This window comes from Taudactylus pleione, unplaced genomic scaffold, assembly GCF_031769625.1.
Source record: "Taudactylus pleione unplaced genomic scaffold, aTauple2 ptg000086l, whole genome shotgun sequence".
NCBI classification, from domain to species: domain Eukaryota; kingdom Metazoa; phylum Chordata; class Amphibia; order Anura; family Myobatrachidae; genus Taudactylus; species Taudactylus pleione.
Window position 1 is genome coordinate 3,862,128 of NW_028284488.1, and position 27,061 is coordinate 3,889,188.

The following is a 27,061-nucleotide window of genomic DNA, read 5'->3' on the forward strand; positions in this document are numbered from 1 at the left end:
TAAACTTTTGTTACTTCATCTCTCACAAACAGGACACAAGGTGGCTAAGGACAAACTACAGCCGTGCCAATCCAGAGTAAAATATTTGGGACACTGCCTAACCCAGGGGTTACGACATCTTACAACAGATAGATAGAATCCAGGCTATACAAAACATGTCACTGCCGCAGAATCAACAGCAAATTCGTACCTTCTTGGGAATGTGTGGATACTGTAGAATGTGGATCCCAGGTTTTTCTATTTTGGCCTTACCTTTACTGGAATTAGTCTCTTCCTCAAAGCCCGATCGTGTCATACACACAGAGGAATCAGAGCAGGCTTTCCTTAATCTTAAGGATAGTCTGACGAAAGCTCCTGCATTGGGAATACACGATTATGAAAAACCCTTTGATTTGTATTGTACGGAAGCCGATGGTTGTGCTGCAGGTGTCCTTACACAAAAACATGGTGATGCCAGTAGGCCCGTAGCATACTACAGTGCCCAATTGGACACTGTGGCAAGATCACTGCCCACTTGTTTGAGAAGTGTAGCAGCTACCGCTCTATTGGTGAGTAAAAGTGAGGACGTAGTATTGGGCCATGATATGATTGTCTACACTCCCCATGCTGTATCTGCTCTGTTGAACTCAGCTCAAACCAGACACGTCTCCTCGGCTAGGTTCACCAAATGGGAACTAGCTCTAATCGCTCCTGCAAATATGACTGTTAAACGTTGCAGTACGCTGAATCCAGCAACATACCTACCATATGTACCACATGATGTACAAAGGGTGGAAGGAGAGGAGTTGCTGGCGGGAGGTGAGTTCGGCAGACATAATGATACGCACGATTGTATGATATATCTGAATCAGACCTTTACTGCTAGACCTGACATACATGACACACCTTTAGAGAATGTGCATGTAACTTTTTATACGGATGGGAGTTGTCATAGACAAACCGACACAGGAGAATTATTATTATTGGTCCTCCTCACTCAGCCCAGGTGGCAGAGTTAGTAGCACTGACTAGAGCATGTGAACTGGCAGCAGGCAAATCTGCTAACATTTACACTGACTCGAGGTACGCGTTCGGGGTGGTGCACGATTTTGGGGCTCTATGGCGTCTGAGAAATTTTATGACAGCAGCAGGCACACCAGTTGCACATTCCCGACACATAAAACATCTTTTAGAAGCAATCCAACTGCCCAAAGCGGTGGCAGTAATTAAATGCAAAGCCCATACATGTGAGGATGACCCGGTGTCACTGGGCAACAGAGCTGATGAAGCTGCAAAATGTGCAGCAGTGTTAAAAATGTTTTCTCCAACTGAAACAATTGTCATTTCAAACAATTGATATGCTGAAATTAATTGAGATGCAAAATTTATGTTCAATTCAGGAAAAATCCATTTGGAAGTCCAAGGGATGTGGGCAAGAGTCCTCTGGGCTCTGGAGGGGCGGACATGGTAAGCCAGTAGCCCCCAAGGCATATTACCCCAGCCTGGCTGAGGCAGCACACGGCCTGACTCATCTGGGTAACCAGGGTATGTGCAAGTTGGTGAGGGCATACTGGTGCTCACCAGGTTTTTCTTCACAAGCAGAAAAGATATCAATGTCCTGTCTGACCTGCTTGAGAAAGAACATAGGGAAAGCGATCCCTACCGAACCGTCCCACATTCCACCGACTGATGGACCTTTCCATTTGATACAAATTGATTTCATCCAATTACCACCCTGCAGGAACCTTAAGTATGTATTAGTGTGCACAGACGTATTTTCTAACTGGGTTGAGGCCTACCCAGCGGCCACTAATACTGCTGCGTTTACTGCAAAAAAAATAGTTCAGGAATTTGTATGCAGGTACGGTATCCCTAAAATCATCGAGAGTGATAGGGGTACCCATTTCACAGGTGATGTTTTTCAAAATATGTGTAAGCTGATGGGTATTAATAGCCGACTTCATACCCCCTACCGACCGCAAGCCAGTGCCAAGGTAGAGAGGATGAACGGGACTATTAAAAATAAGCTAAGTAAAATCATGGCAGAGACTGGACTAGGATGGCCAGAAGCGTTAACTTTTAGTCCTACATAGCATAAGGATCACTCCTAGACCTCATCTGAATCTGTCCCCATTTGAAATATTGTTCGGTAGACAACCTCATTTGATTATAAGTCCACAGGAAGACCTGAAGGGTAACAACGAGGTAACTGTAAAGTATCTTATATCAATGAGTAAGCAGTTAAAGCAACAGCAGCAGAAACTGAAATTGTTGTCTAATGATATGCCTGAAACTAACTGTCATGATGTTGAACCAGGAGAATATGTAATGATCAGAAATATCTTGCGTTCAGGTTGTTTGATCGGTGGGAGGGTCCATACCAGGTGCTGCTGACGAGTATTACATCTTTGAAGGTGGCCGAGAGAGATACCTGGGTCCATTCCACTCACTGCAAAAAGGTCAATCAACCGGTGGAGAAACAAGTCGGAGACAAAGCTGATGGCGTGGACCTGTCGATCGCGAGCTTGTTCCGGGAGGATTGAACAGGTTGTAGTGAGATACCTGAACTGAGAGAAATTTGCAGATCTTGTTGTGTCAATGGACAGGCCTGCTGTGTTCATTTTCATATTCTCTTTTAGAATGTTCATCATCCTGGTCAGTTCAGGGATATCCAGTGTCTGTGATGGGGGACCGATTGAGGAAACGGAAGCTGATGGCAGTGCTTATGGAGTGGAGTCAGGAGGAGTGCAATGCCAATCAGGGGAGTGTCTGACTAATCTTAGTACTGTTATTGTTAAGAGAACTGTCGTTTCGGATACTCGAGGAAGGTGTGGAGGTTTATCATCTGAAGATTCCTGTATTTGTGAGCTTTGTGTTTCCCTAGTTGATGAGAACTGTATCCAACGGTGCCATCCTAAATATAATCCGTACTGGGGTGGGTATCCTCTAGAGGATTATCATAGCATGGTAGGCAAAGTGTTCAATCAAACTGATTGCTGGGTGTGTTCACATGTGCCACAGGGACAGCATAATGTAGGGTTGGTGCCATTTCCGCTAAATACCACGGAAATTTTAGAATTGCAAAAAGGGAAAGCCTTGGATGGAAAATTTCTCTCATCCAAACCACCTCATTTCAAACTCTATCAATTCCAAGAAGATAGATCACTTTTGTGCTTAAACATAACCAACCCCAATAGACCCGGGAGTTGGGAAGTGACGGGCAATAATCAGACGATGACCTCACAAAGAGCTGATAATGAGTCCATAAACCATGATCTGTTACACTCCATTAAGTCTGGTGGGAAACATTTTAGGTATCGGTATACATTGAGTTCCACCAAAGAAATTATTGGTAAGGTGCCAAATGGTTATTGTGCTAAAATAATACAGCCAGAAACTTGCATGTACCAGATGGAAGACCCAGAAATAGGATTATTTGCAAGGAAAATGTGCTTAATGATGCATACCATTCCTTATGTTCTCCCTGATAATGTATATTTCATCTGTGGAAGAAAAGCGTATAAATGGCTCTCCCCGAGTTCCAAAGGTTTGTGTTACCTGGGAAGAGTAGTCCCAGAAGTTATGACCCTCACACATGTTGAAATGCTTGGTATCCATAAAAACACACCGTCACCATATCTTCACACACAATATGAACACGGAGGCAAAAAGAAAATGATACCTGGTGACGTACATAAAGCCACTCAGTTAATCAGTGAGACAACTGGCTTTCAAGTTTTAGTCGCATTGGATCCCACCAGGATCGCTCGGGGTACATTAAATTTTAGATATATCGAGGAACTTGCTAAATTGATAGATAATATCACTGAGATGTATGATGACACATTCAGGTATACAGGGAGAGAATTGCAAGCGTACAAGAAAGAATTAGTGCAACATAGGCTAGTGCTGAATTATTTAACTGCTGGTACTGGAGGGTATTGCGTAACGTTAGCCACCCAATTTGGAGTAAAATGTTGCACCTATGTCACCAATGATACCAGCGACCCCAAGGAGGTGATAGACCGGAAGATGGATGAAATTCTGAAGCTAAAGTGGGAATTTCGTAAGAACCATAACGCTTCAGTGGCTGAAGTAGGGGAGAAGATAGAAGGATGGGTTTCATGGCTGAACCCAGTGAAATGGTTCTCAGGCCTAGGGGAATGGGTCCAGGAAGTGATCGCCAGCATAGGCAAATTCTTAATCCTTATACTGATTGTCATCATAATAATTGGCATATGCGTCCGGTGTGTTCCTATTGTGTTGAAGTGTGGAAAATGTAAAAACAGAGTAAAACGTACGAATGAAACTATGATGGTGGTCAGTAATGACAATATGTATACCGAGGTAAATATAGAACTGCATTACAACCCTGAACTAGGAAATACTATCGTTTGATGTATTATATTTAGACATGCATAGAATGTATTATTGAAATGTTATTCATAGAACACCTCAGATAATGTGAAGTCTCAATTCCCCTTCAAGACTGCTGTTATAAGACTGGTGCATTCCCACACCTTTCACATGATCTTCCAAGATCCGCGTTGTGCGTATAATAGTAGTTTTATGTCCCCACCCAGAGACACATTATTGATGGATTAAGAACCACCTTGTGCCATCCCATAATAACACTAAATAATATGTAAATGTAAGCCTAAATTAAATTCTAATAGCAGATTGTGATAGCATGTTGTTTGCTATCAAAGGGTGGACTGTCGAAGCTGGATAATTGGCTGAGACAAGTTCAGTTTAAAATTTAATCGCAGCGACGCCATCTTGCGACTGGCCATCTTGAAAATGAGATCGCAAGACGCCATTTTGCAAATGGCCGCCTAAGCGCCATTTTAAATAAACTCACATTTTAGTACATGTGGCGATTATACTATTAGCACCATGCGATTGCATCTTTCACCAGTTCTCATACACACATTAATACGCACAGTGGCGCTGCTAACTAGTCGCATATTAGCGAATGCATAGGACTTTGTATGAAACCGCTGTTTTATTAGCTTTATGCGCACGCATCTGCCCCAAGTTAACTAGCGTCCTTATATCAAACCCCGAATACTCACACATTACATATTCACACATAAGGTTTAATAAGCTCTAAAGCAGGCTTGTCCAGCCCGCGGGCCGCATGCGGCCCAGGTCGGCTCGTAATGCGGCCCGCATACCTCTCAAGTGTCCCGGATTCAGTGGGACATTCACGATATGTCCCGCTGTTCCGGGATTGCTCACTGTAGTCCCGGCGCCCCCAGACCACGCCCCCACGCTCTCCTTCATTCACTGTGCCGCCAGCGTAATCACCAGTGGAGGGCTGGGCCTGGGGGCAGGGTGCCATGTGCCCCCCAGGCCGCAGCGTCATGCGGGCCGCGGGCCGGTGCAGTCTGTGTCACTGTGACACAGACTGCACCGCGTGTGTAGCGCTGGCCGGACGGAGTCCAGTCAGCGCTACACAGCACAAGCACACAGCCGCCGGAGCCGGCAGCTTTGTGTTTGCTGTAATCAGCAGCCGCTGAGAGTCTGTCAGACTCTCAGCGGCTGCCGCCGCTCCCACTGCGGGAGCCATCTTCCGGCTCCCGCAGTGGGTAATGGGAGAGCCGTCGTCATGACGACGTCTCTCCCATAATGCAAAGCGGCCAGAGGTGGAAGCGTCGGGACCAGGAGCGGGAGTTTCAGGTAAGTGTTTTTTTGTTTTTTTTTATTAAGTCTCTCTCTACTAGGGGGGGATTACTATGGGGGCACTACCAAGGGGGGGGATTACTATGGGGGCACTACCAGGGGGGATTACTATGGGGGCACTACCAGGGGGGGGATTACTATGGGGGCACTACCAGGGGGGGGATTTCTATGGTGGCACTACCAGGGGGGATTACTACTGGGGGCACTACAAGGGGGGGACTACTACTACTGGGGGCACTACAAGGGGGGGACTACTACTACATTACTGTTATTTTATTTTATGTGCGGCCCAAACCAAGTTTTCATCTTCTAATGTGGCCCAGGGAAGGTGAAAGGTTGGACACCCCAGCTCTAAAGTATATGATTTAAGTTGGTTCAGTTAGTTTAAATGCTGAGAAATAAAGATATTTGATAACTAAGGTATTATACATGCTAAACAAGTCGTGTTTGGTTTCGTACTGATGCGTACTCTTTCCACAGTATTCCGGTGTTATCGGTGGGGAGATCGCATCATGCATTCTCGAGTTATGGATCGCAGAGTCTACAAGCAACAAAATGTATATTTCATGAACAACTGTTAGGATGTTGCAGGGGGCGGGAAGGGAAAGATCCCCAGCTGTTAGTGGCAGGGAGAGTCTATTTGAACCAGCCTGTTAAATGCTCTGTAACAGATGCTTCTCCCCTGGGAGCCAATGACATCAGCACAAACTTCTCTATTGTCCTGTCTATTCTGGGGGGGTATAAATATGTGTGCTCAAACGCTGGGTTCTTAGTCGTCGTGCTGAATGACGAGGGGTCTCTTGCTGATGCCTATCTTCGGGTCTGGAAGCGCTGCATATGTATACTGTACTTGGGTCTGTATAATTCCTTTTGCGCCTAAATTGTGTCTGGATCAATTGCGTGTAACTGTCTGAACTTTTACTTGAATAACACTTGTGCTTTGGAACCACAGATTCCAGGTCTGAGTATTTACTGTATGACTGCGTACGCAAATTAGCGTCATCCTTAGAGGTTTATAGGAAGGATTTTAGAAGGTACAGGCAGGGGTATATAGAGGTTCATTTTAATATCGTTAGTACACTGTATCTGGGAGCTGTATAAAAAATAAACTCTGTGGTTCCAGCACTAAATAACGTAATGCTGATCTCACTAGAGGGCCCAGATCCTACAGACTGATTATGAAAAAGCTGCGCCTCTAAGAAGAAGAGGAGAATTAATATATAAATTTCAAGTTTAAATCATTATAAGGTCAGGGTTTAAAACCTTTTATTGCGAAGGCCCCCACTTGATGCCACCCGGCTGGAAAAAATTTCTGGGAATAACACCGTGTAGTATATACACAATTAAATAATATTTCAGGCTGTGTATTCTCTCTAATAGTTATCTATATCCACATCCATTGCAGTGTTCGTAACCTGTGTTGTGTGCTGCCAGCATTATACAGTATGGCCCCACTAGTTCATGCAGAAGGAGAGTAAACAAACCATTGGGATGGTGGTTGTGTAAATTTGAACAGATCTGTTGCTCTTCGTTCTGGCACTGTATGAGATAAGTGATAACTGCAGTCCTATAAACAGATGGACAGATCTCAGTCAGCTGGGACTCTTACAAAAATGTATTTTTAGCTCCTGCACTTCTGCTTCTGTTTGTTACACGCCCTCATCTGACTCTGTGGTTAGATCGTGACATGATGTGTTAGAGATTTAAAAACTTCCAGTAATACATTTACTTTTTTTTATCATCCATGGGGGGACACATGGAGGACACTTGGTATAGGTGATGCGCTGGGTGGTGGGCACCAAAAGGCTAAGTTTCTATTCCCAGCAGCCGAGACTTCCTCTCCCCTGCCCCCAGCCCAGAGGTCCAGTTTTAGTTTGGTACCCAAGGAGTGGGCACAGTTTTAGAGGGGCACCTATAGTACCCTCTCCTTGTTTTATTTTCATTTTATTTTATTTTCACTTGTTAAGTGGCCAGCGGGTCAGCATGTTGATGCACCCACCACCAAATCCCCTGCACCAGCGGCCGGGTCGCTGGCAACTCTGTCAGCATCCCTGGCCATGCTCCAGCGCACACAGTGGGAGTCGCAACCTGGAGCAGTGGGGAGCAGGTAAGGTAGTTCCCTGCTCGCAGGGAGCCACCCACATCAGGGCTGTTACTGCTGATGAGGGAGACCATCAGCGGTGCTGGCAGTGGGAGCCAGGTTGTCTCTGCACCCCCACTAGACCACCAAGGCACTTTCTGTGGTAACGGGGCAATATTTTATGTAGCAGCCATTGCCCTGGAGTCTATGCCATATGAGAGAGGTAGCTTTTCCCTGTTGGCTAATCCCCCACCCCTTGGCACATTCCCTCTTGCATACTCCTTCTCTCTCTACTACCTCCATGAAATACTGGGCGGCCATTTTACACATTGCCTGCCACAGCACCAGAGAAAAGCACGGGCTCCTGTCTCCCTGTATACATCACTCTCTGCAGTCAGGTTATGCATTCAGCTCCTACCTCCCCTGTTGGGGTTGGTAGGTTGAGCACTAAATGCCATTTTTTACTTGCATTGAATGTGTTTGTTCGCATGTTCTCTAAACTGTCAATTTATTTCTAAGGGGATATAGTTGACATCCCAGCTGTCTGTATGCCAGCGCTCAGAATGCCGTCTCTGGAATCCCGAAAGTAAGTATTGGGGATAGGGGGGCCGCGATTATGGTTATGCTATGTGGAGGGAGGTTTAGGGGTAGGTATTGGGTTAGTGCATTTACCAGCAGATGTCGGTGTCCTAACCCTGTCAGGACGCCAGCGCCTGGATTCTGACCGCCGGGATCCTGACCGCCGCTTACCCAACTCTTTCTAAGTGTATAGCAATACCTGTTTAGTTTGTTTACTGTCTCTGTTTATTATTTTGCTCACTATCTCTGTAAGGACTACAGTTATGGTGTTTTGAACTTATTGCTACAGATAAATTAACACATTCACTTGTGAACACCAGTTTGTTTATTGGTATTCACATTTACATCTCCTTTCTGCATAGCCCCACTTATTAGTTTATTTGTGGCGCTCTAACATTCAGTTGAGCAACGTACTGAATTGCTTTCTACTTATGCTCCAGACCACGAAGGGCTCTGTTTTCGGTGTTTCACAACTACGCAGCAGGAGGCCCCTTCGGCCACAGTTTCCAATCAGGAACTGGTATGGACCTCCGCACTTTCACAGGTAATGCTGCAGTTAGTAAATCAATTCGCAACCCCCCAGGGCTCCCCCCCCCACTGCTAGTCTCTCTACAGGTGTGGGTCAGGTCGCCAGTATTTTACCTGCTCAGGGAGATTCACAACACTTAGCTTCAGAACCACCTTGGGTCCAGTTGCTTTCTCAGTCGGTGCAAGGCTTGGCACAGGTGTCTGCTCCTCTCCAACGGGATACGGTCGGGATGCCGACCATCTACTCCCGGCAGGTGTCTAATGACCGGCGTCAATGCCTGTCATTAGACCAACGCCGGGAGCCCGACACCCGGCTTACTAATCGAAGGTAAGCCGGGCGTGGACAGCCGCGGGGGGAAGGGTTAGGTTTGGGGCTCCCGTGGGGGGCTTAGGGTTAGGCTAGGGGAAGGGGTTTAGGGTTAGGCCCCCCCCACGGGAGACTTAGGCTGAGGGGCAGGGGGGGTTAGGTATAGGCACTTGGGGGGGGGGGGGGGGTGGTAGGGTTAGGCACCCCTAAGGGAGGGTTAGAGTTAGGGGGCGAGGTTAGGTTAGTAAATAGAGAGAAGCTTACCTGTCGGGATCTTCACTGCCTGGCTGCCGCTGTTTGTAAATCATCCTGGTCCCCTCTCCAACAAATGCTGGAAAGGGACTGTCCGTCTAAATGCAAGCCTACCAGATGTCTGAGGTTTCTTCGGATAATGGGGATGATGTCTCCATTATATCTGATTTTGAAACTTACCCTATCCCCAAGGATTCACCACCACAGGTGGATGTCGAGGCCCTGATCAAGGCAGTTAGATCTGCACTTTTAATTAAGGACTCTGACCAAACCTCTAATTCAGATGCCCCAGTATTTAAATCAGAAGAAGGTGCCAGCTGAGTTTCCTTCTTCTTTCCTAGTGGAGGCCCAGGCTCACCCTAACAAGCGCTTCCTAGTTTCTAAGTGCATTTCTGCTTTTTAACTGCTCCAAGCTGTCTGATAGGGCCAAATGGGAGTCCCCTCCTCTGGCAGATGCTCACAATGCCCGGTTGGCTAAATCCACGACACTTACTATCTCTAACACTGCTTCCCTTAAGGATCTGACGGAAGTTTGAGAGTTTACGGAAATTTTCTCAGGTGCTATTGTACGCCCAGCCCTTGCGTCCACTTGGATGGCTAAGGCCATCGGACATAAAAGACTGCCTCTGTTCTGGTACCCACCGAACGGAGTTGTTACCCTTGGTCAAAAATATCAGGGAAGCAGGCTTCTATCTTGCTGAGGCGGCCATTGCCACACGTGCCCTCTGGCTTCGTACTTACCGTGCAGACTTAAGAAGGCCCTTGAAGCTCTTCCCTTTTTGGGAGTGGATCTTTTTGGTCAAGAGCTGGACAAGATCGTGGCTACGGTAGCTGTGTCCAAGACAGCTTACATTCCTTCTGCGGCAGCCGGCAGGTCGCAAACTTCTAATTCTCGCTCCTTTCGTCCGCAGGGTAAAGCCAAGGGTCAGTCTTCCTCCATGTTCTAGGGTTCTTCCACTAAAGGTTCCAGGTCCAGAAGTAAACAGGCCTGGTCTTCCAGGCGTTCCTGCAACCAAGCCACCCGATAAGCATGCAACATGACGGGGGCGGCCTCTGCCTGGGAAACCCCAGTGTAGGAGGCCGCCTTCTGCTTTTCTCTGATGCATGGATGCCCACATCAGACATCTGGGTCAGAAACTTATTTTCCCAGGGCTATGCCCTAACCTTTCAGGAACATTCTCCGGCCCAATATTTTTCAACAAACCTTCCAATGGATTCAGGTTAACTCTATGGCAGTCCGCCCTATCCCTTCTGGCTTCCCAGGTGATTATCTCCGTTCCCCTGTGCCAGGGATGCTCCGGCTTCTATGCCATTCTCTTCGTGGTTCACAAGCCGGACGGCTTATTCCGACACATTCTCAACCCGAAGTCGCTCTATCAGTTCCAAAGTTCCGCATGGAGTGTCTTCACTCTATCATTTTGGCTCTGGATCCAGTGGACTTCATGGCCTCCTTAGATATCCAGGATGCCCATTTGCATATTCCTATCTGGGTCAGTCACCAGCTCTTCTTAAGGTTTGCGGTATGGGAGGAACACTTCCAGTTTCAGGCATTGCAATTTGTGCTTTCCACAGCTCCTTGTGTTTTCATGAAAGTCATGGCAGCATTTCTCAGATGCAGTGGGGTCCAAATAATACCTTATCTGGATGACCTACTTCTCCTGGCCCAGGCACTGGATGTGCTAAGGGATGACATTCGTCTCTCTGTGGACTTACTCCAGGCGGAGTAAGTCCACATTGAATCCTCAATTGGCGGAAATCTACCTTGACTCTGTCTTGGGAGATGCTATATTAAGGAGCCTTACTGGATTCCAGAGTCCAGCAAGTGTTCCTTCCCAAGGACAAGCTTCTGTCATTACAGGCCAAGGTTCGCACATTCGTGGGTTGCTGTCGTGTGTCAATCCACTTTTGCATGTAGGTTCTGATCTCTACCTTTGTGATGGTAGATTATGTCCAGTTTCAATCCCATCCTTTACAAATGGAGGTTCTGGCTTGGTGGAACTGCTCCCTTCAGCAGCTCAAGTCTCAGATAATCCCCTCTCCCTCAGGAGGTTCTTCACTCACTCTTGTAGTGGCTCAAACAATACCGTCTGGACAAGGGTCGCCCCTTTTGGATACAGGACTGGGTCCTGCTAACCAATGATGCAAGAATTTGGGGGTGGTAACTTGTCATCGGACATTTCGGGGTTGGTGGACGGCTCAGGAGAGTCGACTTTCATTCAATATTCTGAAGCTCGGAGCGGTTTACAGAGCTCTCCGTCTGGCATAGCCCCTCCTCCAGCATTGGCCGGTCAAGGTTTAGTCTGATAACACGACAGCTGTCGCCTACATGAACCGTCAGGGCAGCACCTGCAGTTTGGGCGCCATGACGGAGGTGAGTTGTATTCTTCAGTGGGCAGAGTGTCCTCTCCTCACTCTATCTGCAGTCTACATTCCCAGAGTCCAAAACTGGGAGGCGGACTTTCTAAGCCGTCAAGACGTTCACTCGGGCGAATGGGCCCTACACCCAGATGTCTTTCAGCTTCTGGTACTCCGCTGGAGCTTTCAAGACCTAGACATGATGGACTCTTGACACAACCACAAGCTACCAAGGTACTCCTTGCGCACCAGGGATCTGGGAGCTCTTCTACTGGATGCTCTCGCGGTTTGGTGTTCCATCTCACTCATGTACATCTTCCCTATAATTTCGATGATTTTGTGGGTTCTACTCAAATTGAAGTTGGAGTAACTCCGTATTCGCTGTGCAGAGTTTGGTAAGTGGATCTTTTGGCTCTATCCATTGATGATCCATTGCGTCACTCTCGGGGCCCTTGCTCCCATCCGGACCTTAACCATCTTTCTTTGACAGGATGGCACTTGAGACATCCGTCATGAGAGCTAAGGGTTTCTCCAGACATGTTATTCGATCCATGCTTAACACAAGGAAGCCTTCCTCGGCTAGGTTTTATCACAGGGTTTGGAGAACATACTTTGATTTGGGGTTCCAATTGGATTGGAGAAATCTCCAATCCAATTAAAAATGCCTATTCGCAGCGGAGGGGTGCAAATTGACCGCCAAATGAGATTTGAGAGAAGTGCACGAAAATGTGGGGAGACCATCCTGGACCCCCCAAAATGGAAAATTTAATTAGCAGGACCATATAGAAGGCTGTTTATGGGCATTAGGAAGGTACTGTAGGTTTTTAAATAGTGTCAAATGGCTGATTTGTGTTTTTGTTTTTTTTTAAATGCAAGAAAATTCTAAAAAAAAACAACTTCATTTTATTCTCAAACGAATTAAAACAATTTTTTTTAAAAAAAGTAGGTGATTTTGGGGTACTTTGAGGTACCTTGAAGTTTTAAAAATAAATAAATATATTTTTCAATTAAAAGAATAATGTAATTAAATTTGGAGTGCCTAAACTAATGAAAAAGTTGATTTTGTGTAATTTGAGGACAATTTTTTTTTTTTAACGCCCAAAAAATGACATGTATGTATTGGGCTAATTAAGCTAATTGGAAACTTCCAATTGCCTAATTAGTCATTATGGGGTGTGTCCAAGGGGTTCAGCACAGTGTCCCAACATTTTAACCTTAAAATAAAGATTTTCCTTCTCTCACCCTCAGGGAGGTGCGAATGGAAAGATGCGATTCAGTCTGACTGATTCAGTGCAAGTTGCTAATTGGATTGCAAAATGAATTCGCTATGCAAATTCGAAGAGAAAATAGCACCTCGCAATTTGCACCTAATTGGATTGACCCCTATATCTTTACCAGTATACAGATTGACTTGACAATCACAGTCCCAATACAGTTTCTACGCATAACTGAATATTGATACACATGTATCTAAGTACTGAAAATATTGTATCAGGATATGAATATAGGAGGAGACATGGTTACTTGTTGTAACTTAACACTTTAGAACAGGAATGATAACGTAGGCTGAAAGTCACAGCCTTTATCATTTGTGATTGGAAGATTGATTCTAGGATCGAGAAGCACACAATGTAAAGATTTTACCATATATCTATGAATAAAGACAGCGTACAGCCTTGTTTTTAATATTTATTTACACCATTTTTTTATTTTTTTTTCATCACGTCACAATTTTATGCTAATTTTATTTTATACTTCATGTAACCTTATTCACTCTAATTTAATACACAGTAATAGAGTTATATATAAATACTAATATATGCATAAGGGCAAATGATATCTGTTTTTTAATGTATATCTAATAAAGATTGTGTTTTTAAACTCAGTATTGTTCGGGAGGATTTGAGTGCGCCTCAAAGAAAACAACTGATTTCTTTCTCTATTTGAATTTTGGTTTGTTTAACTGAATTAGGGGATGCAGTCAGGAAGCCGATGGTCAAAATGCCGACCGCCAGCTTCCCGACTGTCAAATCCCGGCAGGGTACTAATGACAGACGTTGAAATCCTGACGCCTTTCATTATAGAGCCCGACTCCCGGCATACCGAACGAAGGTAAGCCGGGCACGGACACCCGCGGGAGGGAGGGGGGGTTGGGTTAGGGGATCCCGAGGAGGTCTTAGGGTTAGGCACCCCTCCGGGAGACTTAGGTTTGGGCTGCGGGGGCGGAGGTTAGGTTTAGGCACTTGGGGGGGGGGGGGAGGTTCGGTTTAGGCACCCCTAAGGGAGGGATAGGGGGGTGGGGGGGTAGGGTTAGTTATACTTACCTGAATCCCCTGTCGGGATTTTCACTGCTTTCAGTGCTACCCACTGATTCCTGAATCAGTGGGTAGCACCTTAAGTATCCCATAGGAAAACACTTGATATAATATCCTCAATTTTGTGATTATCATCTATTAAATAACTTGGTGCGGGACTGTTATTTATTCAGCGGTGGACCTACCTACCCCTGCTGTGGTGCAAGCATGTTCTACCTGGTCAGTTGGCACTTCTTGAGCGTCTCTATGCGGCGCTTCTGTGGAGCAGCTTTCTAAACAGACGTGGTCCTCTGCACATATTTTCATCAAGTTCTATTCCTTTGACACTTTCGCAGATGCAGCTTTTGGGCAAAGAGTTCTCAGTGCAGCTCAGGAGCATCCCTTCCCTTAGGGGAACAGCTTTGGGATGTCCCGGTTTCATACCTGTGTTCCCCATGGATAATAGATAAATCCTTTTCTTGAAGTCCATGGGGGACACAGGACGCCTGCCCTGGCACACCTGGTTTGCAGGGTTGTTTGCACTGTTATCGATCCATCTTTTCACCTCCACTGTCTGTGGTTGAACAGAGTGAGTGCTGGTCTTCCTTCTTCCTCTTCCTCCATGCCTTGGGCTTGTTAACTAAGCTACTTATCAGGCTTTGTCTCGTGTTGTGTTCCAGACAGAACCTGACATGAGCTAAACATTCTGGAAATCCTAAACAATGTCAAGATCATTTTGCCTTATACTGTTTATCTAATGCAATTCTCATATACTCTTATTTTCTGAGCTTTATCTAGTACCATTTATTAAAATAAACTACTTAAAATAATGAAGTTTGTGATGGAGATTTAGTGCACCAAAGTCTACCTCAGTAGCACGGTGCATTAGGGCCTACCTGCTCATTCTCTCTGGAAATAATTTGAATTGTTTGACAATTCATGTACAATTGACTTTTTTAATGTCATCTTTGTCATCACATAAATACTTTTGAATAAAAACATTAGTATTGAGGGTGCTTTGGTATAAGTGGCACCAGTGCAGTTATGTGTGGCTCTTTGTGGTAGTAAATGGTATACTCAGCTAATTGGCTTTTGTTCTCTCCAGGGCTCACAGGATGGTCCAAGTCTGGAGTTTGAGTATAACGATGCAGACCACTTATCAGCAGAATTAGCAGGTAATTCTTGAAGCTTGTCAATAACATACGGCTCTTGTATTTTTACATGATTGCTCAAGCATTGGTGTTGTTAGTGGGCTACAATTATCTACAAGCCATGATGTAGCATAATTTCTTCTTGGTGGGACCGTGATTTAGGCAGTACACCTAAAATTCCACTACAGTGCATTTATATGTGGAAGAGCAGATAATAGTTACTCATGAGGAGGAGCAAGAATGTTTCCTAAACTTAGTTTTGAGGACCATGGCAAAAGCTAAAATTTTCAAATAAGATAAAAGGTGCAGTTTGGTCAATTTGGTGGGCTTTGTGGCATATGGCACCTTGGCATCTCCTGAGAGCAGTGTGTTAACTGCACTGGATGGAGAGGAGTCATTAGAGAGCTGGGGATATATGTGCACTGAGTGAAGGGTAGGTGTTAAGTGGAGAAGCATCTTCTTAGAGATGATTGTAGGTGCACTGGGAGGAGAAGCGTCACCAGAGAGTGGAGGCTAGGTGTACGCTGAGTGGAGAGGCATCTCCAGAAAGTGGAGGGTAGGTGTGTGCTGAATGGAGAAGTGTCACCAGAAAGTGGAGGGTAGATGTGCACTTGGAGAGGTGCCACCAGAGATTGGACGGCAGGTGTGTGCTGGATGGAGAGGCTTCTCCTGAGAGCTGATTGTAGGTGCACTGGTTGCAGAGGCATCACCAGAGAGCGGAGGATAGGTGTGCGGTGGGTGGAGAGGCGTCACCAGAGAATGGAGGATAAGTTTGTGCTGTGTGGAGAGGTGTCACCAGAGTGTGGAGGGTAGGTGTGCACTGGGTGGAAAGGTGTCTACAGAGAGCAGAGGGTAGGTGTGTGCTAGGTGGAGAGGCATCTGCAGAGAGTGGAGGATAGGTGTGCATTGGGTGGAGAGGCATCTCCAGTGAGCAGAGGATAGGTGTGTGCTAGGTGGAGAGGCATCTTCAGAGAGTGGAGGATTGGGTGGAGAGGCATCTCCAGTGAGCAGAGGGTAAGTGTGTGCTAGGTGGAGAGGCATCTTCAGAGAGTGGAGGATAGGTGTGCATTGGGTGGAGAGCCATCTCCAGTGAGCAGAGGGTAGGTGTGTGCTAGGTGGAGAGGCATCTTCAGAGAGTGGAGGATAGGTGTGCATTGGGTGGAGAGGCATCTCCAGTGAGCAGAGGGTAGGTGTGTGCTAGGTGGAGAGGCATCTTCAGAGAGTGGAGGATAGGTGTGCATTGGGTGGAGAGGCATCTCCAGTGAGCAGAGGGTAGGTGTGTGCTAGGTGGAGAGGCATCTTCAGAGAGTGGAGGATAGGTGTGCATTGGGTAGAGAGGCATCTCCAGTGAGCAGAGGGTAGGTGTGTGCTAGGTAGAGAGCATCTTCAGAGAGTGGAGGATAGGTGTGCGCTGGATGAAGAGGTGTCACCAGAGAGTGGAGGGAGGCTAGGTGTGCACTGGATGGAGAGGCGTCACCAGAGTGGAGGATAGGTGTGTGTTGGGTGGAGAGGTGTCTCCTGAGAGCTGATTTTAGGTGCACTGGGTAAAAAGGCGTAGGTTTGCGCTGGGTGGAGAGGCGTCGCCAGAGAATGGAGGATAGGTGTGCACTGGGTGGAAAGGTCTCAAGCGAGAACAGAGGGTAGGTGTGTGCTTCTTTGGAGAGGCATCTCCAGAGAGCAGAGGGTAGGTGTGTGCTGGGTGGAGAGGTGTCGCCAGAGAGCAGAGGATAGGTGTGTGCTGGCTGGAGAGGTGTCGCCAGAGAGCAGAGGAGATAGGTGTGTGCTGGGTGGAGAGGCATCTCCAGAGAGCAGAAGGTAGATGTGCACTAGATGGAGAGGTGTCACCAGAGAGCAGAGGGTAGGTGTATGCTGGGTGAGCCATCAAGGTGAACTAGTGTAATCCCAAAACAATTTGTGCTGCATATCCATACACTTTATAAGTAACATCCTATGCTCGTTCCATTACCTGCTCGGTCTTACTCTCGCAGAGCTGTACAGTTACACAGAGGAGACAGACCTATACCTGAACCGCAGGTGTTTTGAGGAAAAGCTTAAGCTCCAAGGTAATTCCTGATAATTTATGTCTCTAGAAGTAAATCTCAAAAGAAAGAAATATTATAAAAAATATCTACTGCACCAAACTGATACTAAATTATACCTGTATTTTAACAAATAATAATGAATAGTAACCTTTTCACAGTATTTTGTAAGTTCATTTGGGATTTCGGCTTCATGTTAAATCAGATTTGTGACCAGTATGGCGTATCCCACTACTGTTTATAAATACAAGCAAACAATGGAACAGTTTTAAATGGCTGTCTGCACCCAATAACTGGCATCTGTTCTTATTTATGGACCTGTAAAGGGTATAAAAGTGTAGCATATGCCAGAAATAAACGTAACAATTAAAAGGCCCATTAGAAATTGTGCTTTTCTGCTCATAGTTCATATTGCATCTTATTCATAGCAGACTGCCATTGGCGAAACAAAAGCGAGTTCACATATGATCTGTTTGTATTGAGGCTTTGTTTCCATCAGTATCCATAGTATGTTATTATCAATGTCCTGTACGCAATAACTTTTTTTATGGTATTATAATTCTCTATTATTTTTCCTATGATTGCTTCCTTTGGCAGTGTGGGAGGCCGGATGGACATCTCTGGGTTCAGCACAGCACAGAACACATGTCATGTGTCTCCTGAATGGGCTGGAGGTGGTGAGCAGGGAGCAGCGGCTGTCTGCAGCTAGAGCTATACTGTACTTGGCACAGGGTGAGCACCTAGAAAGGGGTAATCTGCAGGTTACTCTGGGCACATCTATAGGTATCAGTTTTATAATCTTCTTATGTGTTATTTAGAGCATTACACAGGAGTGAGTGCTGCTTACAGAAAGTATTGCAACCCAACATTGACTACTTGTTGGATTGTCATTATTGCACAAATACTCAACGGTTTAATTTTGTGACACAGCTGCCATTTATTTTGTTTGGTCATACCAGTAATTCAAGATTTTTTTTTTTGTATCCTGAGTGATGGTATAAGTACAATTTACTACCCCAAAATGTCATTTTTTCGTCTACAGTTAAGCAAAGTAGCATTAATTATGTCCATAACATTGCTCTCCCATTCCTACGGGACTGAAGGCAGATACAAACCACATGAGATATCTAGTCTGCCCATCCTAATTCCCAGGACTAACAAAATAGGCATCTTTAGCTGCCTTTCTCTACTATGTACCTCTCACTGTATGCCTGGCTGTATGTGTATGTATATATATCTATATATATCTCCTATATGGCTTCTAAAGGTAAAACATATTTTTTTATACTCTTGTAATGACGAAAGTTGAATAAAACTGAAACGTTGAGGCTTAAGTGGTATGTCACAAGCGTTTTATTTATGCAACAAGTCCTGTGAGTGACACGGCTTCTCTTCCGGTATTTTCTATATCCGAGAGTAACCAGGCACTTTGTTTTATAGTGGAGGAGTGCCAGCTTTCTACCATCTACACTCTCCCTCTCTGGCCCTAGCCGAGCAATCTGTCCCCACTCCTCGTGTGACATGCTGGCTGCTTCTGCAAGCCTGTAAGTCCCATAACTTACCCTCCTTGAAGGAGACTGGTTCCTTCTTCTCCCGGCTGGCGTGGCTCTTCTCTCTTCCAACGGTGCCGCCTGATGTCACGTGCGTCAGCTCTAAAATTAAACTTAATTGAATTAGTGGGTGGGCAGGAGGAGGCAGGCCTCCATGTTCCCTGTAAATCAGGGTCTGTGCAGACAGTTGACGCAAAGCGCCGTTCGAAGCGGGCCCCCTTTCACTTAAGGAGGTATTAGTGGGCGGTTGGAGCAGCCGGGCCCCCTTCTTTCTTCCAAGTGTCCGGGGGGGGGTTCTTTATATGTGCATCATTAAATATATATATTTTTATGGGCAGACCCTTGACCTCTTGCTTCCATTGCATTGATGTGTATTTGACTAATGTGTATTCTTTTAAAACAGGATGGCTTTGTTCATTTTTCAATAAATACTTTGATATTTTTTTGGCTTACTTTGGTGTGCTGGCCCTTTTTCATGAGCCTCTGGTGGAATTGAAAAGACTGTTTTGTGCTGCATTACGTTGTGCCTCAGCACCCTAACTTTGAAGATTCTGGAAGTGTGTGCGATTATTTTTAATATATAATAAACAATTCGTAGTACTAATAAAAGCGCTACACTATTTTGTCAGTCCCGGTCCCCACAATTTCTGATGGCGGCCCTGCCTGGGATAAACCATGCTGGGATGCAAGGAGTGTGATTGCATCTTTATTTTTTTTTAGCATTCAGGGAAAATACTGATTGCTTTATTTTTGCAATGAAACTTAGAAATGTGCTAGGACCCGCCCTTCCCAACTACTGTATAAATTTCTCTGCACATTTTGAATCTGCCCCACCTGCAGTGTGACATGGTTTTACCAAGGTGCACAGTTTCCTTTTTTTGCTCTGACTCCTAACTCTGTATCGGGCCCTCAGTGAGCGACTTCTAACGTGTCACTCCTACATTCCTGTGATTAGTAATCTAATACATTATGGTGTCCTGACAGAGCTGTTTGCAATCTCTGCCATACGGTTACCATCAGCATATTAATATAAATACCTGGTGTTATGAAGGTATTAGAAGTCTATATAAATAAAAAAAAAATTACTTTGGAAAATGGTTTAATAATTATCATCATTGTAAATGTAGTATTTGTACGGAGAGGGTAATCTTCAGATCCAAACCTCTACAGTACCTGCAGACTCCATCACCCACCATACAAGACTTGTCCTCTTCACTTAATGCTAGAGCGCCTCTAATAACTACCTGATATCTTGTGGTAATTTTTTCTTGCTAGATATTCCTGTTACTCTCTGTGGAATTTTCCAAACAGATTTTCTAAATGAACATATACATGTTTTATACCAGATATAAGAAATCACTTCTGATTAATCTTTCCTTTACACTAATTGCAGAAATTACCATTCCCCTGTACATTACCTGCAGGTAGTAGTACACTGGCAAAATTTCTCAAGACTGCAGTATAGCTACAAAATTCTAATCGACGCTACCTAAAAATCCATTAAGAATCAAAAGAAAGAAAGATGTTTACATTTTTTTGAGGGTAAAAAATGATTTACGTTTTTTTTGTAAGTAATGTAAATGCCTGAGATTCGATTAAGTACTTTATATGTTTTTAGTAGTGCTCTATTTGTTGTCCTTAGGACCTTTTATACAGAGATGTCCTCATACATCTAGCTTCCTTGCACGTTAAACAGCCCTTCTTGTCGTGCCATGCTGTGGCGTGACTTGATAGCGCTGAGCGTCATTTTGTGTAACTTTGTCCATTCAAATGCACAAGCAGCTTTTGCTGAATAAAATGATATGCGGCATGCCTATATTCTGTGTGCCACTGCGGGTGTATCTGCTGCTAATACTGTAATGTAGCCTTTTGCATGCAGATACACCCACAGTGGCACACACAATATAGGCATGCCGCATAACATTTTATTCAACAGAGACTGTTGTGCGAATAAGATACATTTCAAGGGAAAAAGTCACTCAAAAAAGCTCTCGGCGTGTTATTTGTAACGCGACTTGTAGCGTATGGAGCAGGGCCGTAACTAGGGTGGTGCGACTTGTGCCATGGCACAGGGCACCGCAGGACGGGGCACTGATTGGGCCTGTCAATTTTTATTATCACTCTCGCTTGTAGTTTCCTCTTATTTTATCCTTATTTAATCCCCAGCATCTTCTGGCCTCTCCTATCTCTTCCCTGGCCCTTTCCAATGTGACTATGCCCCTTTTTCGGGTGCGTTATGTCCCTATTTGAAATATTGGGGGGGGCGCAAATGTTCTCTCTGGCACAGGGCACCAAAAATTCTGGTTACGGCTCTGGCATGGAATATAGATATATGTGGATACATCTGTACCATGTGCACTGTGAGTAAGTTGGGAGAATAATTGAGGTAACAAAATCTACGTAAGTTATCAAAAAGTGTAGGTCTGCCCTGTGTAGAACTTGGCATGATTTCCTTCCAACACAATGTTGACTGCATTACACTGACACCCAGCAGTTTCCTAAAGAGCCCAGCTGTAATCCCAGTGTTTGCTTCTTGGTGTCCATGCTTTGAAACTAGATTGTAATATTAATAGGGTAAGGCCATGTGCCTAATAAAATTGTTATACAGTGACGCTTAGCAATTGTATTTGGTTTATTTTTTAATTTTGTTATATCAAGGATTTATTACTTTTTACAGAAGTCCTATTGTTTGCTAGCCATCGAATTTATGTTGATAAATTCTGCGTCTGACCCCTATTGCTCCTTTTCCGGCCAGGTGTGTTTGGAGAGTGTGATACTGAATCGGATGTCCTGCACTGGTCCCGTTATAACTGCTTCCTTCTGTATCAGATGGGAACGTTTGCTGTCTTCCTGGAATTGCTGAACATGGAGATTGCGTATGTTTAGTACAGACCTTTCATGAAATCTATTTTTTATTCCTTACCTTGACTATATGATTAGAGGGCCCTTCTGTGTATTGGATGTGTGTGTGTACGTGCACACATGTAGGGCAATACTTAAGAGGAATTATCAGTATGTTCCATGTCGATACTCTTGCTTCCCATGATAGTCATGTAAGTGCTATCTAGCACCTAATTAAAGATTACAAAGTGATTGTATAAAGTAAAGACTCGTGTTCTCATGAGCAACTCCCTCTAGCTTGCTTTGCTACAGCAGAGTAGTGGCGTATTCCCCACCCCCACTCTGTGCCCTTGTGTGTTGCTCTAAAACCTTGAAGAGTAGAATCTACTTGCCCAGCAATTAAAGGATTTTAAGTCGCATGCGATTCATCCTGAGATGGGAGTAGCTGGAGAAGCAATTTAGTGTTCATTCTAGCATCCTGCACCTGTGTCAACCTGTGCAAGCACCAGAGCAGTGTGAGACACCCCAGGTAGGAAAGAGGAACTGTACTGGTTGTGACAGGTGCAGGGTGCTAGAATGAACACTACAATCCTTGTTGAATTGGCTTCACTATGCTTTGCCGTAAAGAGATGAATAGTGTTACCACTGGTGTTAACTCATTGATAGGGAAAGTCATCGAAAACCAGCTTTCAACGGAGACGGTAGGGCCCTTTTTCCTGCTCTCTCTCTGTTTGCTCACTGTCTCTCTCACTCTCTTTATGTACATCTTTCTTGCTCCCCCTGGGTACAGGAACAGCCAGGCATGTAGCAGTGCTCTGAGGAAACCCGCTCTATCATTAGCCGACAGCACTGAGCTCAGGTAATGTACATTGTCCATAAGGTTAGATAGAGATATATATTTCAATTTATGGCACACAAATATTGCCTAATTCACTTAACATACCTTTAAAACAATATGTTTTGTATATTAAAATAACATTTTGTAATAAGTTCTAAAATGTAATTAAAGTTATAGAGAAGTCATTAAAATACATACTAAAGGAGCTGTCCATTCAAATTGTACCCCACCTTTGATAAGGTGATTTGCAAATCCTTATTTCTTTAACAACCTCTTTAGGGGGACACAACTAACCTTGAGGTTTAGAGGGCGCAATACAGGATTGGTCTCTCAGACAGCTATAACTTCTTGTACTATAGCTTATTCCCTATACAATCCCTCCTTGCAATAACCCCTCAGGTTTTCTCTGAGCGCCTTATCAGGATAGTATACTTAGGCAGCCTGTATCTTATTTTCTTTCTTCTAAGCCAATTGGCAAAGCAGTACTGTGTAACATACTCTCTTCATGATTTGAGCCATTGGTCAGACTTTGTTTTTGTGAGGTCGATTTTCTTATGGTCCCTTAGGAGGGCCACAAATTATGCTACCACTGTCTGGTCAGGCATAGCTTAGCGACTTGGGGTTGTGTTTCAACAGGATTATGTTTCTGTTCGTTAATTTTAAGGGCTTGTGGCCTGATCTCCCAGGTTGGCGGGAGCTTCCTGGAATTTGTGGTATAGAGCCCTAGCTGAGCAGATTCCTTGAGCACACTCTGTACTCTCCCCTAGAGACAGCTTTGGGTTGTTCGCAAGGTTAGTTGTGTCCCCCAAAGAGTATTTCAGAAAAAATTTAGTATTTATGTACTTGCCATTAAACTTTTTTTTTCTAAATCCATTTGTAGGACACTACTGACATTGGGTTATTGAGGGCACAATGCAGGATTTGGCACGTGCACTGCTACACTTGTTTGTAAAGTATCACCTCACCTATATAAACCACCCTTGCAACAGCACCAAAGTTGTTTTCTAACAAACCCCTCGGGATAGGACTAACATAAAGAGTCAGACTGTAATATTTACGGTAACCACAGAGCTATGAGGGTTGGGACTGTAGTGCCCCCCCAAATTTAGAGAAAAGGATTTAACATTGTATTGTGGGAAAATAACATTCATTAGTTTTCAAACTACCCACTTTTGCACAATCCCACATCTTTATGCAGGAAGGCAACATATAAATAAAAAAGGTGCATCATTATCATATCATTGATAATTTACTTAGCTGTTAAATGGGCTATCTTTTATTGCTATTCTTTTTTTGTGTTACTTTTTTTTTTTTCATTACGCTATTAACTATGTTTCTCCTTCATCCACTAGGGGACACTGGAGTTCAAGACTCTGGGGTATAGACTGTGGTAGAGTAGAGCCTGGCACTTTAAATAATATAGAAGTGTGACTGGCTCCTCCCCCTCTATGCCCCAGTTTAGAAATTGTGCCTGACATTGCTGGTGCACTGTGGGGCTGTCTCCAGCCCTTCAGTATTTTATTTATTTAAAATTTTATTTATAATCCTTTTTCCTGTGAGGACAGGCAGACTGCGGCAGCCTGCCTGCTATGTGAGAGCCGCCAGAAAGGGACTGCCACGGCTACTGTAGCCTGTGTCCGGTACCCTGAGGGGGGGCCCCTTGAGATCACTTGTCTCTTGTCAGGCCCGCCACAGCTGGAAACTGCTTGTGTCCGGGTTCCTCACCTGCCCCCCAAGCCCAGCATCCCGGCCGCGGCAGATTATAAGTATACCACCGTTCCTGATTAGCAGGAGCGATGGAGAAAGACTGGGCTTAGTGATATGCCTTCACGTGGCTTTCATAGGCGGTGGTCAAAAATGCTGGGCTGAGTTACCGCGCACACTGCTGCGGCTGTCTCACACAAGCATGAGCTCAAGTGGCTCATCTAGCTTAATGCAGCACCTTAAGCATACAGGCTCCTTCCTACTGCCAGCGTAATAATGGGGCAATGTCGGGGCTGCTGAAGAGACCCGCCGCGACCTTTGGCAGCCAGCTTTCGGGTCTCTGGCTCATCGTTTCCTCCCTAGCCAGATCCCCCTCCTAATTAATGGGGGATGGAAATGGCTGCTTTAGCCAGGCAGTCGTGGCTATCTCTCCTCCCCTACACCCCCCCACCCTGCCATAACAAGTTCCCGCTGCACAGCGCCGCCTAAATGCGCATCGGGGGTTATGTCTGGCGCAGCGCCTAAATCATATCGCGCTAGCACATGTCAATATCCCGCTCCGTGGCCTCCCGCTGTAGAAGCTGGGGCTTTTTCCCAGCATAACCCCGCTCAGAATCGGGCGGGGTACTTCATTATAGCGCCCAGTCCACAGACCGGGCGGTCCCGCAGGTGCAAGCCTGCGCACATATTGGCCAGCGTTTCCCAGCTGTGTAGTCCATAGCGAGTCTTCGTAAGTCCCCAGTTTGGACGCTCTGCCTGCTCGTAGCGCTGCGCTTTCGTTAGTTAGCATTATTTTGTGTGTGTCTCCAGGTGTTCTATCTCCTGCATTATGGAATACAGTACACGGCCAAGCATAAGGCTGACAGATAGTGAACACTTACCCACTATTGGGCGGTGTAGGGCTCGTCTGGCTTCCCTCTAAGCTAAATGCTCCACCGTTGGAAGGATGTTAGCTGGGTTAGGGTTACATTACCATATTAGTGACCTGCTATACTTAGCATGTTGTGTTTTTTTGCCTTCACACTTCATAGGTATACATAAGCCTGCTGTATCTAGCGCTCTGCAATACAGATCTGGTCGCTCTGGCCTGCACTAAGCTGGTTTTGTTTTTAGCGCAGTAATGCCTATATGTTAACAGAGAGAGTCCTTTTCCCCTATAATCGAGTGCGGCCGGCACAGTGGCGTGTGCCTTAAGTCCCCGCCTGGGGCGCGGCATACACGGGTTTGTGACCAGACCTGCCTCAAGTGCAGCGACCACTGCATTGGCAGGGTACACAAGGCCAGTCTTAACTGCAGATCAAACGTCTACCATACCGCTTCCAGTGGTCTAAAATGGGGTTTTTCCCGGGAAAATAGCCAGAGTCAACCAGAAGCACCTTTTGGCTTAGATTGAGTGTAGGTAATGTATCTTAAGGTGCCCACAGACATAGCAATGTGCTCATGATCAGCCGATGTGTACGATTTCCCTTGAAACTCTCCCCGGCAGCTCTGCACACGATCTGCACACGATTTGGTGTCCAATCTTCATACTATCTCTCCTGCATCCAGACTTTTTACTGTGTATAAAGGCCTAGATTGTCAGATCTGCCCTACTGCACGGCAGATCTGACGATGCGATGTGCAACCAGCGAGGACTCGCATCGTGATCGTGAGTGGGGACTCACGATTTACTCACGATTTGGCCATATTTTACACGATCTGCCGTTCCAATGTGTCGGAATCGGCCAGATCAGGTAAAATATCGCTGTGTATGTGGGCAGCTTTAGGATATGTAATTATATGTGTGTTCCGGGGGCACGGCAGTCCAGGTACAGTTGTAGCACTAATACTGACTTGCGGAACCAGAAGCTGCCGTCTGTCAGACATTGCACATACATTACAGTTCTTTGATCTTGGGTTATACCTTAGCGGCCCTTGACTAAAATCTACTGTACTACTGTTCCTATCGCTACATACTGATATGCCCCTATCTATGGGCCTATTATTATTATTTAAAATTCCAGTAGTCTAGCTCCCTGAAGCCTATGACCGCTCCTCTGATGAATGAAAGACCGCCCAGGAATCCCAATCTAAGTTTCGTGCGTGTGCGTGTGTGTGTGTGTGTGTGTGTGTGTGTGTGTGTGTGTGCGCTACAGTTTCTTCCCTCATTCAAAAAATATAAGAAGTTTTTAATACAGTAGCTCCACTTAGGGTTCCAATCGAAACATAAATGTTTCCGACTCTAATCCACCCTTAGGTTTAAAGGGGTTAAAGTCTATAGACAGCCAGTTATACCTACTATTTCTGCAGGTCCAAAGGCCACCCTCCTAGAAGTGAGGCAGGGTCAGGTCCGGTTAAGATTCTATTGATTCTGCCTCTTAGCTATTACGCAATTCACCATTCTGGTGTTAATGTAACGTTTTCTTACACTATGTTATAGTGGGTAAAGACAGTTGGGAGGTATGGATTGGCCTCTCTATAATTTTTAAGCACATAGTGTTCAGGCAAACCATATTTTGGAATATATGTATATTCTTTACATGTATATAAATCCCTACTGGAGCACTCTCAGGTAAGGTCATTGAGTGCGGTCCTGTTGTATGACCTAAATTTCTCCAGTAACAGTACTGCTAGATTTCTACAGCATTTTTGACTGCAACATCTCCAGACTGAAGTCTGAGCTGTAGATCCTGGGTTCTTAGACTACTACAGAACTTACTGCTACTCTTCTTACTGACGAGGCTGGTTGCTACGACATGGGAAAGGTCAGGAAAATTCTAGGAAGTTCCATTGGGGCTTTTGGTCATTCACAGGTAAGTGGACTTGCCCTACTCATGCCTCGGGAGATGCTCTTGATAATGCGTACCTGACATTGCACTGCCGTTATTCCCTCTTTCGCA

General features: G+C 45.2%; 1 protein-coding gene across 2 annotated transcripts in view; it reads left to right on the forward strand.

Annotated features, from left to right (window-relative positions):
* Positions 1–27,061, forward strand: part of STRIP2 (striatin interacting protein 2) — a 149,304-nt gene that overhangs the window by 26,534 nt on the left and 95,709 nt on the right. For both annotated transcript variants that reach the window (XM_088468667.1, XM_088468668.1), the window contains exons 2-6: positions 15,165–15,234; positions 17,199–17,273; positions 17,847–17,981; positions 21,555–21,675; positions 22,431–22,499. In XM_088468667.1, the coding sequence (XP_088324793.1) occupies positions 15,165–15,234; positions 17,199–17,273; positions 17,847–17,981; positions 21,555–21,675; positions 22,431–22,499 (470 nt within the window). The remainder of the gene's footprint in view (positions 1–15,164; positions 15,235–17,198; positions 17,274–17,846; positions 17,982–21,554; positions 21,676–22,430; positions 22,500–27,061) is intronic.